The 18,150-nt window shown below is 37.7% G+C and overlaps 1 protein-coding gene across 5 annotated transcripts in view; it reads left to right on the forward strand.

The window, feature by feature from the left end:
- The window catches only part of ABCC4 (ATP binding cassette subfamily C member 4 (PEL blood group)), a 199,117-nt gene extending 188,996 nt beyond the window's left edge, over nucleotides 1-10,121 (forward strand). For all 5 annotated transcript variants that reach the window (XM_088136451.1, XM_088136452.1, XM_088136453.1 and 2 more), the window contains 2 exons: nucleotides 4,430-4,564; nucleotides 8,565-10,121. In XM_088136451.1, the coding sequence (XP_087992577.1) occupies nucleotides 4,430-4,564; nucleotides 8,565-8,672 (243 nt within the window). In that variant the 3' untranslated portion in view covers nucleotides 8,673-10,121. The remainder of the gene's footprint in view (nucleotides 1-4,429; nucleotides 4,565-8,564) is intronic.
- The last annotated feature ends 8,029 nt before the right edge of the window (nucleotides 10,122-18,150 follow it).

The raw sequence follows: 18,150 nt of genomic DNA on the forward strand, positions 1-18,150 counted from the left end.
ACAGAGGCAGGATGTGATGTGGGCAGGCACTACGGAGCATGGGCAGGGGCTGCAAGGGGAAGGGGATGCAGTGGACAGGCACTATGGAGTGCAGGCGGGTGCCGCTGGTAGGCACTGCTGAGCGCGGGAAGGCAAAAAAGTGGCAGGAGCAGGAGGGATGTCCAACTTCCTGCCAGCTTCCCCACTGACTTTGCTTGTGTGAAGCCATGAGGGAACATCAGAAATCGTGATCATGTGATCACAACTCGCTGCAATGATGTCAGGTAGTCCTCAGTTAATGATGGTAATTGTGACCAGAATTCCCAGGGCTAAATGATACGGTCGTAAAGCGACATCACGTGACTGCATCGCTTAGCAATGGCAATCCTGACACTCCCTGTTGCTGTCGTTAAGTGAGGATCACAGGTCATTAAGCAAGTCCCAGGCAGCTCACAAGCAAACTGGCAGGCAGGTAAGTGGCTGCTGCCTGGCAGGGGAGGGTGCACGGGTAACTGGCGAGGTGTGGCACAAGCGCAGTGGGGCCAGGGATTGCTGCTGCCGGACAAGGGAGGGTGTGCAGGTGGCCTGCAAGGCAGAGCACGAATGCAATGAGGCTGGGGGTGGCTGTTGCTGGGTGGAGGAGAGTGCAAGTGACTTACCAGAGCAACTTGCAACCTTCCCTACCAGCTCCCCTGTTGACTTTGTTTGTGGGAAGCCAACAGGGAAGGTCGCAAATGGCGATCACGATCAAATGCAAGTGGGACACTGCAACTGTTGTAAGTGCAAGCCGGTTGCCAAGCACCCAGATTGCGAACATGTGACTGTGGGGATGCTGGGATGGCTGGAACTTCAAGGACTGGTTGTAAGTACCACTCGTTCAGTTCCATCCTAGCTTTGAACAGTTGCTGAATGAGTGGTCATTAAACGAGGACTACCTATACTTTTGCCATGTCACTAAAGTGATCATCTGCCTCCAGCATTTTGCTCTATTGCTGCTGTTCAGTGCAGGTGCCTGTTTGCTTTAGCTGGGCAGCCAGGATGACCTTCAGGATTTGGGTGACGCTGTGATGACTATGTAAACAGAATTTTCCTTTCTGTTTATTTGCAACTTTGGAGGCTTGCGTATGGCCATGTACTAAGTAATTAACAGCATTGCTCTTTTGTTACTGAAAGCATAAGACAAAGAAATAATTGGACAGAATTTCTTTAAAGTGCAGTTTAGGAAGGCATGTTCAGAAACTGATAGCCACTACAACCACACAGAGGTGGTATTTTCATACAAAGCGTGTTACGCTCTATTTAATGCAAAGCAAAAACGTTCCACTTTATGTAGCTCTTTGGAAAAGATGAAGCCTATGTTTACAGCCTGGATTTTCCCCCTTTCATTTCTAAGGGAGTGGTTATACAATAAAGGGCTTTACTTTTAAAATTACACATTCAAGGCATCTAAATTGGCTTGCCAAATTATAGGACATCTTGATTATTGTGCTGATGCTCTGTAGATGAAAGATTCAGTTATCTTTAAACCCTTCAGAAAGGTGATCTTAATTATCATTAACTAGAGTTAATAAGGGTGCAATGAATTTAAGATTTGTAATGTATTCTTGTATATGTAAATAAAACAGAATAAAGAGAGGGAATTTAAATCTATGTTGAGAATAGTAGCTCTGGGATTACAGGAATATCTGCAATGTCATATAATATTAAAGTGGTGAGCTAAATAGGCAGCGTTAATTAGGGTTTGATTCTAAGCACGTTTACCAGGTGAAACAATGGGACATACTTCAGATCAGCATACATAGGATTGTTTGGATTTTACAGGATTGGTGTGTGTGGGGGGGGGGTGTGGGGGTGTTATTTCCAGGGGCTGTTTTCAGTCGTTCACTGTTTTTTTAAACAGCTTATTTGGAAAAGAAGTGTCAAGTGCTGCTAAATTTTTGCAGCCATAACTCCATCCATATGTCTTCAGAAAGTCATCCTTCTTTTGAACTTTTTGCAAGCAATTTATTTTCATTGGGGAAAAGCAAATCACCTGGGCAAAACTACACATCCCAGCAAGTTCATCTTTCTCAGTGTATCTCTGTTCGGTGTGGGAGGGTTTTCCATGAAGGAACTGCAGGGAAGACAGGGCTTAAGCAATTACAGATAACCTTCGCTTAGCAACCACAATTGGGGTCAGCAACTCTGTCATTAAAAAATGTGGTCGCTAAGCAAGACATCATGAGACCGTGATTTGTGATTTTACTGCTGGCTTCTCCATTGACTCTGCTTGTTGGAAGCCAGCTGTGAAGTGTGCAAATGGTGATCATGTGACTGCAGGCCACTGCAACGGTCGTAAATGCTCGCCAGTTGCAAGCACCCAAATCTCGATCACGTGACCGTGGGGACGCTGCAACGGTCGTGTGAGCAAGGATCAGTCATTAAGTTACTTTTTCAGTGCCATTGTAACTTTGAACAGTTGCTAAACAGGGCAGTCATTAAGCAAGGTTTACCTGTAACATGTTGGCTACTCTCCCCTGCAGAAATCCTAAATAGCATTTCTTCTGCAACTGAACTTTTCTGGTTGCAAAGCCTGGCTAAAGAAAAATAACTTTTATTGTTTAAGAAAAAGCAGCCAGAGTGATTTTTGTGAAGAACGGTTTGTGGAAGGTGGAAATTTAAGTGTTGCTCTGTTTTAGGCTGTCTACCCCTAAACAGGACAAAAGCCAATGTTGCAAGAACTTTTACACTGGGATTGTTTGTTGTTTGACTTGAAGAGTCACTTTTGATCAAGTGCCCTTTTGTCATTCATGTTGACTGCCCACCCTCACTATTTTTTCATGTCTATGCCTTAAAGAATTTCTGCTGCACATACATATATTAAGACAATTTCTGTTCTGTATTTATATACATAAAGCATTTCAAGGCTTTTACACATAATTTTTTGAATATCTGTTTATGTTACTTCTCTGGAATGCACCTGAGTCTCTAATAGCACTTTTGCCTATTTTATTGCTCTTGTCTGGTACAGACTTGGCCAAGCAATACTACATTTTCCTGGTATTTCTACCTGCTCTTCTGTTTCCGAATAATGCCTTTACCCTTTGAGCATAGTTATCAGCCTAGAGGTGAAGTTATGGCCTAGAAATGCAGCCGCATCCAAGATACTGCTTCCCCTGCTCCCTGAAAACATATCAAGTCAAGATCATAGATTCCTTCTTCATGCAACATTTGCAGTGTCCTTTTCTATAAAGGAATGTAGAGAAGACTTAGGGAAGGAATGGATGAACTGTTAAGAAAGGAGAAACAGCAGCTCAGTCCTAGGAAAGTGAAAAGCATGAGGAACAACTTAAAATAACTGCCTTGATTCTGTTGGGTATAAGATGGGGCAGACAGAAACTCTGACAGGCTTTCAAGATTCTGTTATTATATCCTACAGCAATAATGTCGCATTTGTAGAATCCTTGCAGTGTTTGTTTCCTGACCTTGAAGTGTTTGTTTCCTGACCTTGAATTTTCTGACATTTCTACTCCTTCACAGTGGTCTCTGGAAACATCACCAGGTTGATGAATAAAGTCGATGTTTTCCGTAGGGGCTTCATAGGGCAAGCCCACCATGAAGACAGCCCCCAAAAAGGAGTGAATACCAGGCATATCTAAACAAATAGACTGATTTTTAATTGTGTGTAATTTAAGATTGACTCATTACTTCTCACAGGCAAAGTGTGCAAGCAAATCAGCATTATATTGATTCAGTGACAGAGCTGAGGATTTTAGAGAACGAAGTTATGCTCTGCAGGCCACAGCAAAAAAGCGAGTTCTAGATGGTATCCTAAGGCCTGAAAAGTTATCTGAGAAGATGCCCAGAATCTGTGCAGCCCCACAGCTCCAGTTGTGGATAATGTCAAAAACCCCTTGCATTTGAGCACTTGAGCTGTGGCTGATGGGGATAGTCCTGCACATCTGGAGGATGCAGTGCTTCCTTGTTTGTTTGTTGTATGCATCAACTGTTTGGAAAGATTGAACATTTGGTTGTAAGTTACTGTGCGATTGCCACTGAGTCCCCTCAACAACTGGCTGGGTGTCCAATCTCTGTGTTGTATGAGTCTTTGTGTATTGTCAAAAAGACCTTGATAACTGGCATTTCCTTGGCAGTTTTAATATGTATTTCTAGGCTCTGCTTTCTAGTCAAAACTTTGTCAGCGAAGGCTTTGCCTCATGGCCTTCATTCCCATTTCCAGCTGCCTAATTCTTGCACAGGAGAGTTTAAAGCACTCTGGCCACTGTACAAATATGATTTAAAAACAGAGTCTGTATTGCTTTACTTCTCCTATTAATCGTAGCCTAAGTATCCACAGAGTATCCATGTAAATCTGAGCTAGAGCAGTAGCATATCAAGTGGGATGTAGACTCCTGTTGCTGTTGCCAAAATTCACCTGTTATTAAGCAACTTGTTTCTGCCGACTCATCAGGTTTTAGATTTGGGACGCCTGAAAGAATATGATGAGCCATACATTTTGCTGCAAGAAAAGGAGAGCCTGTTTTACAAGATGGTTCAACAAGTGGGTAAGGCTGAAGCTCTCTCCATCATAGAAACAGCCAAACAGGTAAGGCACGTCTTTTTCTCCGCCTGCCCTCCCCCCCCCCGCTTTTCCTCTACAAAATGTTGTAATTAAGTTTGTCTCAATGATTGACTTTCCACAAGGTAGCATATTCAGTATTTCAGAAAATCCCATCCTCTCCACTATAGTTAAAGCTCTTGTAGCTTTTCAATTATAAAGCCTTTTTTTTCATTCTTTATTACTGGGATTTGAAATAATATATACCCAGAGTGGAAAATGACATGCTCCCATTGCAGAAAACAGCTACGTTTGGGATTGTTTTTGTACTTGTGTAGAAGATGATATACAGTGTGGTGCTAGATTCATTTACTTTTCTCTCTCAGTAAAGCCAGGTTTATAGTGAAACTTCACCAAGTTCCCTTGCTTTTGATGAATAAAATTTGCAGTTTTGTGCATGAGCAGAGAAAGCTAGAGAAAAAATTCTTACTGGCTATAAATGTTCAATAATATATATGTATTACTGTGTAATTTTAGTTTTAGTAATTTCTCATCACCTCTGATGCTATTTGTACCATTAACAAGGCCACATGTAACCTTTATGACCCTCCAATCATTGGGGGCATATTGGGGATTTTGAAAGAATGGTGGCGATCATGACAAAATATCAGACACAGGGGATAGACAATCATCAGATTTACTCCTGCAAAAAAGGAAAGCACGGGGGGGGGGGTGTGATTGCTTAGAAAGACAAATCTATGAAGCTAGAAGACAAACACGCATTGTTTTGAAGCCACACTATTTCATTCCAACAAAATATTCCTTACACAGAAAGCCAGATCAGGTTCTCCAAATTAGATATTACATTGACCACAAAATATTGAATGTACAACCTGCCCACTAAGATCATACCTCAGAACATACATAACTCTCTCTGTTTCCCTGAATTATTCCTAAATATTCTCTAACTCTATCTAATATCGCCTCCCACTCACTTTCATGATCTCCTTTCCTAGGCATCCCTTTTCTCCTTTGATGGCCTTTTAATCCATCTGAAGGAAACTAGCACAAAATATAAAACAAAAATAAGACTACCTGATTCTTGAGCTGAAATGAAGCTGAAAACATGTTTCGGAAGGGAGTTTAATCTGATTCATAACAGACTTGAACTTCTAATCCCAAATAAACCAGTCTGTGACTTACAATACCTCTGTCTTGTCTTAACTAAGCCTTAACATCCAATCTACCACTTCAACCTAGAAAACAGTTTAAGATATCCATAAACTCATTGGCTCTAATTGATGAAGAAATTAAAAACAACAACTTCAGCATCTTTATCATTCTGATGAAACCTAATCCAAAATTACTTAGACCATTCCTTGGGTCTGCATACATTGGAAAATGGAGACAATAAGGGCCACAAAACTAAGTAATATTCCTCTAATCTGTATCTCTGGAATCAGAAAGTGAAAACCAGGACAGTATCCTCAAGTCCCTGATGGAATGACATGTCCTGAAAGAACACAGTGTTCAGCAGCCCTGGATGTTGCTAAAATGTTCAGTAGAATATTTGCAGCTCCCCTTGATGTCATCTCCTAACCATGATGACTCAAAAAATAGCAAAATAAGCATTGTGATGTCACAGTACAAGCTTTGCCCTTTTGTACTTGTGCCAGACATCACATGCAATTATATAACAGATGGAATTTGCATTGTAATATTAGAATGTGCCTCCTTTGCCTTTGTCCTGAAGATGCCCATGGCAACATCAGTAGAGATGTACTGCTGGTACATGGTGAAGATAAAATGATCAAAGCTGTTTGGGCATCCAAAAACCCATCATAAACTCAAATTATAAAAGATTCATACATTACTTTCATCCAATGGAGCCTGGGGTTAAATCGCCATCAGTTGTAGAACATTCCTTACACAAGAAGTGTCAGAGAAGATCTGATTTTTTTTTCCTCCAAAAACTGATATTACCACATTAAGGAACTGCAATTTAGCCCTTTCCCAAGGATCACTTGGCCAATCTCTTTCTAGTGGTATTCGTCAATCTAGATCAGTAAAGAGTTGTATAATTGGTTATTTGTTTATTTTCTTCAAGCAATTTGTTGACTAGACTAGAAGTTTGATCACCATTCCAGATGAAGTTCCAATGAACAGAGAGCAATTTGAGTATAACTTAAAAATGGAATAACTGGGCTCTTCCAAGAGGAAGATGGAATAGAAATAAAATAAGCTGTAATAACTCTTCTAGAGACTCTGTGAAATTACTAGTAATATTTGAAATAGAAAACCATCTGGGTAGAATAAGAGATTTTAGGTTCAAAGTGCTGGAAATTTGAAATAGATTTCCCACTCCCACCAAACTTAGATTCCAAATAGTTCTGTAAAGCAAAGGTTTAAAATGCAAGTACAGTAACTATCTCTTCAAGAAGCATTGATGTAATTACTGTCATCATTAGTTTACACTGTTCTTGTTTCCATTTAAAGAGTTAGGCACCTCTTGTTCATAAATCAAATATAGGAGAAATATAGAAACCTAGTTTTAATTGTTCTGAGGGACATATGAATTCTCAAGATCTCAGAACACTAAAATAGATTCTGGATTCAAACACCTCACCAGAGGATTTTGCAGTTGAACTTACCAGTTGTTTTGGAATAGGGCCTGTGCCTAAAAGAACTGTATTGGAGATGGCAATTCAGCAATAAATGTTACTACACTATAGAGATCTAGTTATAAGAAAAGAGTTTCTGGCTCCCCCATAATTCTATTAAGCATAAGATCCTGGCCCCCCAAAAAACCCAGTTGGCAAGCTAGTTTGACTTTAAATGCAGCCTTTATCTTAAAGATGTGGGCAGGCGGTTTCTAAGAAAAGTGAAGCTGCATATCATACATGTCTCTATCAAATATATGTAAATGTTTTATTAGGCTGTGGCCCATCTCTTTATAGGGGAAGAACAATTTATTTATAACTTTGCCAGGAGCATCACCCAGTGATATAAATTACCAGAGAATGGGCTTCCTGCACTGTTTTCCAGAAAGCATAAATATTAGGCCTTACTCATGACATATGTCGGCCACGCAGAAGATACTGCATTTTGTGTGTTTTAAAGGCTCAAATAAAACTTTTGACATTCTCCTTTCTGGGAAAAATACATTTTGAAGTCCTTTTTCACCCAAACACATTTTCCGATAAGAGCACACAAGTCTTGACATTATTTCATTTTGTTACACGCATCTGTCAGGGAGCAGAGATATGATACAACTACTAAAAACTGATGATTGTGGAACAGTGAAACTTGACAGGATTTCATTTCCTTTATGTTCTGATTATACATTTATCGGGAAACCTGTATCTCTGGCAGTTCAGCTCGAAATTGGTAGAATTCAAGAACTCAAAAGCTGAGCAAAGAACTATTCTATTATTTGGTATCATCTTACATTTTAGAGAAGTTGCTTGGGAGAGGCATTGTTCCTGCTTTGCCTTTGCCTTTCATTACTGTGGCACCCTATCCCCAGATCACATTTCTATAAAGCTCTGTGACTCTGCCACATTGCAAATTAAATGCTGGGATATTTCATACATCTATCCTGAACTTTCAATGGTTGTCAATCATAGTTTGTAAAATGCAGGGATTACAACCTTGATATTCACATCCAAATCCATTGTGCTTATTTTTATGTGTGAAAATGAAAAGCCCTTGCGCAGACACTAGATTTCGAAGCAGCTTTGTCACCCGTTTTTAACTTATCTCCATTTCTGAGCCAGTAAAAGGATTTTATTTATCAGTTTAATGTCAAACGATAGTTATCTGTTGATCAGAATTATTAGCACTTTCAGTGGGATATATGGCGGTTATATGTTGAAATATGTCTGCTTTGCTGAAAATTATTAGGAGAGCTAAAGGCAGTTTTACTAATTTTTTTAAAAAAGAAATAAAAGGATTTAACATGTGTATTTTTACCTTTGATATATATCCTTAAGTGGCAGCCTTTCAAATAAGCTACCATAAAGCTAACATACAATATTTTCCTCCTTAGGTTTATTTTAAGAAGAATTATCCTGAAATTACTCCAAGTGATCAAGCAGGCACCAGCTCATCAATATCTGACTCTCAAGGACTAATTATTTTTGAGACTGCACTATGATCTTAAGCCATGTGGGGAGGGGAAGTGGGGAGGCGTTAACAAAATGTAACACTTGTGAAGCGCAAACCAACGTTCCAATTAATTAAAACTGTTTTTGCACTGGAATGTTAATTGTTACACAGAACAAAAATAGATTTTTTAAAATAATTCTTGTTCCTTGTATTTAAGTATAATATTGTTCAGAATTTTTTTAAGAAATGCATTTCTTAAAGTGCCTAATTTTGTGGGTTTAGCAAAAAGAAGCTTGCCCCACAAAATCTGAAGCCAAGTTCTGCAATGGACAGATTTGCTCAGGGATAATGCCTTAGCAGAAAGACATTGCACTGTAAGGTTCCTGAACAAGGTGTTGTTAAATCATTCACAGGCTGATTTGTACTATATCCTTTATATAGTGTACTTTGTTATGCAGAGGCAGAGAAATGTATTCATGTAGCTGTGCAATTAACTTCTGTTTTTGCATCAGCACAAGCTTTCACCAGAATCAAAATGGTTAGCTGATCTTCCTCACCTGCTGAAGCTTCCTGACTGGGAATCCTTAAACCCAAACCTCCTTTTCCAGAAGCTCAGCCTTTAATGGGGAGGGGAAATAAGTTGTGATGTTTTAAAACAGAACACAGTCTCCCAGACTCATACAGTGCCTGTTTTCAGTTTTTGATCCCCTCGCCGTACATGGATAGCTGGTGAGCTGTATTTCATTTAGAGGTCAAACATTGCATAGTCCTGCTATAAGAAATGACGCAGGTGGGCGCATGTTTTTATCCACTCTTGGCACATTTAAACCACTGGTGCTGGACACCTCTCACTTTTATAGTTGTAGTACATCTTTCTCAGGAGGGGGAAAATGTATTTTTCTAGTTTTGCATATAGAAACAAGTAGGGAAAGAGCAAGGGCGTTGTACCTTAAGACATGTGCAGATGTAAATCCTTAGCTGCATGTGCAGTTAGGGTTAAATTAATGCTTTCCAATTTGACTAGTTCAAGAAAAGGGTTACTTCCTTCACTGTAATTTTTTACAAATAATATTTTGCCTTTAATTGGGAAATAATCGCTATACCACAGATTATCTTATATCAGGCAATTTTAATTTTCTAAATAGTTTTAATATATGCAGTAAAATGCTACTAGAGGCAAAGCACTGTTATCAAAAGTAGTTCACGTTCATTAGTTGCATACATACTTCCAGAGAATAAATCCTAGCAGTAGAAAAATGTAAAAAACAAAGAAACCCTAGTGGTATCTATCTGTAAATCAGGGCAAAAGAAGGTGATATTGCTATGTATAATGCTTCACAAGTATTTCCTTTCAGTAGCATTTGTGTGTATATTTTGCCAAGCTAAATATGTAAAAAGTTCATTTCTGAACATATGGTCATCAGTGCACTGTATACATTTATTGTGCCTTACTGAATCTCAAGCCAAATGTATCTGAAAATACATTAATTTAAAGCCACATTGTGCTTTTGCTTTATTAAGAATGCATTATATACAGTTGCAGTTCCGGCCTTTCCAAACTACTGGTGATGAACCATTTAGACCAGCATTCCCCGTCCTGGTGCCCTCTAGATGGGTTGGGGTGCAGATTCCAGCATTCCTTCCCAATGCTGGTTGGGAATCCTGGAAGGGTGACAGATTGCAGAAGGCTAATGCAAACAAGGAGAATGTGTACAGCAAAAATGAGTTGTTATGCTATTTTTAAGTCTGTGAGTGAATTCTATATTCTGTACACGAATGAAATATAAATTGCACAAATGGACACTAACAATCTAGTATACTAAAAGAGTTCTGTAGTAATGTAGGAGTGTTGCTATACTGCACTGTTCTTTGGGTCACATCTATTAGCATTACAAGCCACTTTGCAACCACAGCCCTAGTGCATTTATCTGTTCACCGATAGTAGAGTGTTCACATTTGTAAGATTAGGCTAATAAGAATGTGGAAGGGAGTACAAGATCCGTGGCTGTTAGTCTGCTGGCAAGAAAGATGGGTACTCAGGAGGTTGCTTAATTAATCACTTCCACCAGTTGAACAGATAGGCTGGAGTCACCGAGTTTATAGGAATCTCCTTGGACCTCCTATTTTGTGATTCCTCCTGAACTCAAAGCAACAGCTGTAGATTTTATTTGTAATAATTTAATTCAATGTAGCACAAAACAGTTTATGCTGCCACTGTAGTCAAATTACAAGCCGCTAGAGTGTACTTTTTAACTCTAATACTTTTTATTGCTATGATTTGCTTTTTTGTACTGAAGTTCATATAGAAGAGAATACATGTAGCTCAGAGTTAAACTGTGGAGTCCTTGGTGTATCTCACCCTATATCAAAGTGCACCAAGGACTCCACAGTTGTATTCAAGTTACATGTTGTTTGTGAGAGCCAGAAAACCGGCTTTGCTAGGATGGACCATCTTGCTTTAAAGTAAAATTAATCACCAAGGACACTAACATGTTGTATATGTGGGCAGACTGGGTTTGGTGAATTGGAGAGAACTGGTCTATAGAAACCCAATGCCAAAATAAATGTATTAGTTCTTAAGGTACCATAAGATTTTGTAGCATGCATTTGCAAAGCCATAAAATACTGTCTTTAACAACAAAATAGAATATGACATTGGCAGGATATATATTGTGTTGCTGTATTCAGATTAACACGTTTATTTAGTTGCTTGGAGGATGTATGGCTTAATCTGTGGTTGATACACTGATGTAAGAAATCAGGTCTGCACAGTTTATGACCTACCAGGAAATATATAATCTATTCATTTACATTCCAGTAAATGAAGAACTATTTATTTTGGTTTGGGTTCTTTAACAAACCTGTTTCTCCATGCTTCTATACACTTTTTTATTTTTGCTCTTTTTTTTTTTCACTTGCTCAGATAAAAATCTCAAGTGATCTAGTGAGTCTTCCAAAAGGTCATCTTAAATTGTTAGTGGACCACAGGTTGTGGAGATGTGAGTTAAACATAGCAGGGAACGCTAAGTTATGTAGCTTATTTTGTTGTAATTGGAAATAATAATTGCTATAGTCTAGAGAAGATGACAGTTATATCTAATAATAATGGTTACCTGACTCTCTTCCTTTTATAAATTTAAGCATCAATTTAATGTAATTGAACAGTCAATAGAACTCTTAATTTTAGACAATAAAAGTAATATTTAATTTTACTGAAATATCCATGTGAATATTTATGGTGATTAATTTTCAGCATGAAGCTGGAAGAAAATATGGGAGGCAAATTGTGGATATTTTGGTATTTTTTTGTCTTTATCTTACTTCATTTGGATTTCACTTCAGTTTTGTTTTGCAAGAATTCACTGAAGATCAGATTTATTAAAGAATTTATAAAATAATCCCATCTGCATATTTTAATGAAAAGTGTATCCATTAATAAATAATAATGCACCATCTTTGAAGCTTCCCAAATATTTTTCAGCAATAAGGAAATTTGCATGTGGTGGTTCAGTGATATTTAATATAAACAGTGGTACTTCAGATTGATTCTAAGGTGAACTTGCTCCTCAAGAGAGGAAAGAATAAGAGTGATTGCCTTCCTCTGTCAGGACTGTCGGGCAGTCTTGCTATATCTGGTTATAAAAACTAGAGTGTTTTGCTTACCTGAATCAATCTGATATTGTAGCCTATAGAATGCTAACAACTATGTAAAGTATCTGTGAAGATGCTGAATGTGCTGTTTCAACATGTTTCGACAGGATAATTGTGGCTTTATGCCACTGATACCAATGTAATATATACCAAAATGAAAAACATTGAGAGATAAATGGAGACTACCAACAAATGATGTTTGTGCTAGCAATATTTCTCAGTGCCTTAAATTTTACATTTTTATTACTTTTCCTTCTTTCTTTTTAAAGAATGTGACAGCTATGGCTTGGATCCAAACTTCTGCCTACAGCTGAAGTTGCTGATATTCCCCGTAACTTCACAACACTGAAACTTCACAAGAGGGTTGTGAATCTAGCGCAGGCAAGTAATTGGCAACACAAACATCCACAGACAAACAGGGTGGATTCTGTTTGTGCCAAAGAGGGGTTTGAATCCAATCCAGCCTGTTTTAACAAAAACATACTTCAGAATCAGTTACTTTTCCATTATTAGACAATAATTAGATAAGCAATGGTTGCCTTCAAAGGATAGTTTACAACATTGAGAAGTTATTAGTTTATCTCCAATACGGTAAAATTATATATCTAAATTTGGTATGGATTTCTACCTTTCAAATGTATAGTGATGGTATCTAGTTGTTTTCTTCCAAAACTTCTTTCACACATACACATATTTAGGCTTGTTTCTTTGCATTCAACCATTGTTGGCTCGATATAATATTGGCCAAACTAATAACTATTATTTTCTCTATGTGCACTTAAGCCGCATTTTCTGAATGGATTCTGAAGCCTTCGTTGTCACAGTCTTATTTAAACAAATTGCTCAGAAATTAAAAATCAGAGAACTGGTCATTACACAGTTGAAATGTCGCGTCTTTACTACTTTATCAGCAGTTGTCTTAGTAATCCTCTGAACTTCTTTTAAAAAATCCAGATGGGGCCTTGCTTTTCGCATACTTAGATAAAAACCGTTATTTACAGTTGAGATGAGCAACCTTTTGGTCGTATGAGCCATACATCACATTATGAAATACCATTAAAGATGAAGTTTAGATACTTCCTAGTAAAAACTAAGAATTGTTAAGAATGTTTAATTATTGGTCAATGGAGGGTAATTAATGGATTATTTTCTGTCTAATTTTCCATTTCTGAAAGATTTACTGTATATGCCCCAACTACTAAAATCTAAATTCAGAGTCCCTTCCTTTCTGCTGAATACAATATTATTCTAATAAATCTTAAAGCAATCTTAAGTCAGCTTCCTATATTGGAGGTTGAGCTACCAAGATGAACACCACAATCCTCCTCACATCTCATTTTTAGGACCAAGCCCCATTCATCTCAATAGTCCTTATTTATCAATACGCAACATACAATTGCATTGTAAAAGAGAATGATTTACTTAAACCTGCCTAAATAAGCTGGTGACTGAGATATAAAGTTACTTCATGATTGTTTTTTTTTAAATTTGTTTTCATCAGTGCACTGCCAAGTTCTCATAATGCTGCTCTTCGCATAAAAATTGTGCAGCCCTCTACTGGACCTTTTCAGTTATGAATTCCATTTGTGATCTAATCCTAAAATAGTATTTTCAATTTAACATCTTGGAAATGTAATAGAATTTCAACTTCAAAAATTAGCAGCATGGCCAGTTGCTGCCCAAACCAATCTGGAGGTAACTAGGTTGGAGAATGATGGCCTACAATATTTTGAACTCTGTAAACTATAACATGGCTGACTACTTTTGCTGGTGTTTTGTTATTATTCTTATATTAAGTTCACTTATAGATGTGTGTGAACAGTGAATGTACTGTGTCTCTGGATCAAGTAGTTAAATCTTGCCACTGCATAGTTAGGAGTTTCCTACGATCCATCTTTTAAGCAACTTGCCTAGGGATCATCTTGCCACTTATTATAAGAGGGGAGACTGTCTGTAATTCCCCTACAGCTATGGCTGAGAAAACATTTATGAAACCGAGAGAGACAGAGAGAGAGAGAGAGGTTGGATATTAAACTCTTGAGTCAGAGTTGTTTGTTATTAACTCTGTTTTGCATGACTGTAGGCAGCTTGTTTGGTTTTTACATGTTTTGTTAAATGATTTATTTCTTCTCATTTCATGAAAGGACATCTAGAATAGCAGGAGATTCCAGAATGACTTCACTCCTGTGGGCCTTCTATCTTGGAAGAGGGCAAGTTAGGGAGTATTTGGGAAAAACCCTCTTCTCTTGATCATGTGCATTTACTTCAGCTCTTGGAAATGAGACTGTTCACTACTTTATCAAGCCTCAAACTATGGGATTTACCTCTGTTTAAAAAACTAGTTCAACCATAATATGCTCTAATTTGGGAAGACAAAATTGATATGTATCTGTTTTGATTTGGAGGGGCCTTAGGCTATATGGTTTTTCACTTCTACCTAAAATCAGAGGTGTCTGAACTCAAGTTAGCTGCATAATATCATGGATTTTTAAATTTTTTTTTTTACTAGAGAGTCTTCATTCTGATATTTGGGGTCCATATATGTTTGCTTAGAGTAGTTTATAAAAAAGAATATATATGTCTCTGTATGTGTGTCATATATGATTCTTTATATTCTTTAAACACTGCTTTTTCCCCCAGAGTCCACAATAATGCACAAAAAGGATTAAATTAAAATATCTGCAGTTAAAAAAGTTAAAAGATATATATTTCTTTAAAACCAGTTTGAAATCCTAATGGCTTAGTCCTGGAATTACTTTACCCAGCAAATGTCTGGAAATAAATAGGATTTGAACTGTCACCTGGAACTAAATGGTATGGGAGATATTCATACTTGCTTCAGGGTTACAATTTTGCACCTTGGAGGGAAGGACCACTGAGTGAGTCATATTCCTATTAACCACAGTCCAGGCCAAGCTGAGAGGTTGTTTCTGATATCCTGCATGTACAAAAGTTAGAGCAGCATTCCTAAATGTGACTTCGGGCCTGTGTAATATCTAACACTCTGTTATCAAGATTAAGTGAATGCTTATGTTCTTCTGTATTGTTAAAACTTTAATACAACACAAACCAAGTTCACAGTTCCCTGGTAATTTTACACTATAAGCAACATATAAAGATATAGTTATCTAAATATGAAGACTGGTCTCAGAAATGCTTCTGAAATAAGCCTAGTTATTCCAAGTCATTTTTCAACTGACCCTTGGTTATCCAAGCTTCAGTTCTTTTGATGTGACCTTCAGGGTCAGAGAAGCTGTTGAGTGTTTGTTGAACTTTGATAATAATTAATAAATCCTCTTGAAATAGCTTAAATGGAATTCCCCTAAGTAGAAAAATGAATGTTGAACTAATATTCATTTCTACAAGATTCATCTCTTCCCAAAGACTCACTAAGATTTTAAACAATTTATTTATACTATTATTGATCTGAAATAAATTGTCGAAACATTTAAATCTACAAATATAATGTTTTATTGGGATAATTTTCCAATATATAAGGGAAAATTATCCCAAAAATAATACTTGCCCAAAAAATGTTTGACACATGTTTTGGGCAATTATAGATTTCCCCAATATACAGTGGTACCTCGGTTCACGAACTTAATTCGTTCCGTGACTCTGGTCGCGAACCGAATTGGTCATGAACCGAATCAAATTTTCCCATAAGGTTCAATGTAAATACGGCTAATCCGTTCTGACCCCTCCGAATTTGGTCGCCAACCGATTTTTGATCGCGTCCCGAATCAAATTTCCCCATAAGGGTCAATGTAATTACGGTTAATCCGTTCTGAACCGTATGGTTTTTTTTTTAAAACTGCAAAAATATGACACAAAGTACAGCACAAAGAGAGAGAACGCTAACCTTGCTCGACGCGACTTCTGGCGTGGAGGACAGGAAGGTGGGTGGGGAGGCGGATATTGCTTGGAGGGAGAGTCCCCCTCCCTACAGGAAGCCGCGACCACGTGTCACGGGAGGGAAAATGGCCGCGGATCCTGTTCGTAACCTGATCAGGCGTTCGCAAACGGAGGCAAAATTTTGTGAACGGAGCTGTTCGTGAACTGAATTGTTCGTGAACAGAAGTGTTCGTGAACCGAGGTACCACTGTCTAAGGGAAATCTATAATTGTCCAAAACATGTGTCAAACATTTCAATTCCACCATATCAAAGGCCTTTTCTGAATCAATGAAACCACTGTTGCCACTTTTCTGAATATATACCAATAGGGAATTTAATATTATCCAAGGCTTCTTGCCTTTTTATGAAACCAGAATTTATAGTCGGTGGTAATGCTGCCAATAAGCTACAAGGCAGCATCAAAATGTTAGTAACAATATTTAATGAGAAAATTGCACAATTGCTTGAATCTATCATCCTTCAAGATCAGTTATATAAGCCTCATTAAAAGAAGTTGTAAAACTCAGTGTCATTATAATTCTCCAATAATATAGGAACAAATGCCTCCTCCCCCTCCTTCAATAAGAGAGCTATCCGGACCAGGAAATAGTAGTGATGGTTTCCTGAAGAGGTAAAGATGCAGCTATATAAAAAGCTTAGGTATGTGCAATTGCTGGAAGAACTATATTGTTTTAAAATTAGAATTTCTTCCTCGGTAACCTTTTACCCAGTATTCTAAAGTTGAATATTAAAAATTAAAGAAAGCTGATTTATTAAATCCAAATTATTATATACTTGATTGCTTTATGGCTGCTGTTTCTATTGGAAAGCCAATAATTTACCAGCTTTTTTTCCTTGCTACTAATTTGTTCGTTTTATAGCAATATAATGAATATTTTGTAGCAAGGGCGTAAAAGGAATTGCATTCCAATTTAGCAGAATTAAAAGGTTTACGTGTGGCTGGCTAGGACAAGGCCAGAAAGCAAAGAATCTGAGGCCAGACTGTCCATGACAATAATAAGACTCAGGTGACAACTGCACCTCCCATCCCAAAGTGGGATGCTTCTAGCTTGCTACACTCCACAGGGGCCAAAAGAAGACGAGATCCGACAGCTAGCTGCTTTCTGGCTAGTTGCTGAGTTTCTTCATTAATCAGTTTTCTAATTCTTGCAATAAGCCTAGGTTCTCAAGAGCTGTGTCTTTGAAACACTGCCTACAAGGTTTTAGTTCCTATATAGTTGGAGAGAAGCCTGGTACCTTATATGTATGAAGTGCAGGGCATTTTGCATCTGTACTCAAAAGTTTCTTAACATTATGTTCCAAATTTTCTTCCTTAGATTTGTTCTTCTTCTTCTTCCATAAGTCATATACAATAATACGACCAATGCATAGCTTAAAAACTTCCAAATAGCCAGTAAGTTCATGGAATGTCTATTTTTTATTTTTTATTTTAAAAAACCTTCAAATTCTTGTTTCAACCTGTATAATAAAAAAAGAAATTCTTTAAAAATGATGCACTTAAGTACCAACTTGGAGGAAAAAAGGATGAATAATTCTTATAATAATTTGTTATGTTAGTGAAGCATAATTGGATACCACAATAGGGCCTATACAGTATTATATTTATCTATCCAATCAACTAAAGACATTTTCTCCTGAATGCTAGTTAGTCACTTCCAACCTTCTAATCTATCTGTCAGAACCTCCAGCAATCAATCTATCAGCTCATTAGTTGCTTGCTTCGTTTCTGCCATTTGTTTAGTAGGGGGGAGAGGGGAGCAAAGAAGGTGAGACCGTTAACCCAGATGAACTGTTATCTGAAGCTAGGAATGTACAAGGTCGCACCAACATGAGAACCCAGTACTGGCTGAGGGAAAGGAGGGGTAAACAGGAGGGTAAAAGTAGAGTGGGAAAGTGTAGGCTTTTAGTTTCAGCAATGCTTTGAAGCTGCATGTACATCTCAATAAATGAATTTCTTTTT

This window comes from Python bivittatus, unplaced genomic scaffold (assembly GCF_059951505.1).
Source record: "Python bivittatus isolate LINGU-HERP-01145 unplaced genomic scaffold, Pbiv_v1 ctg000060_np1212, whole genome shotgun sequence".
Classification (NCBI taxonomy): domain Eukaryota; kingdom Metazoa; phylum Chordata; class Lepidosauria; order Squamata; family Pythonidae; genus Python; species Python bivittatus.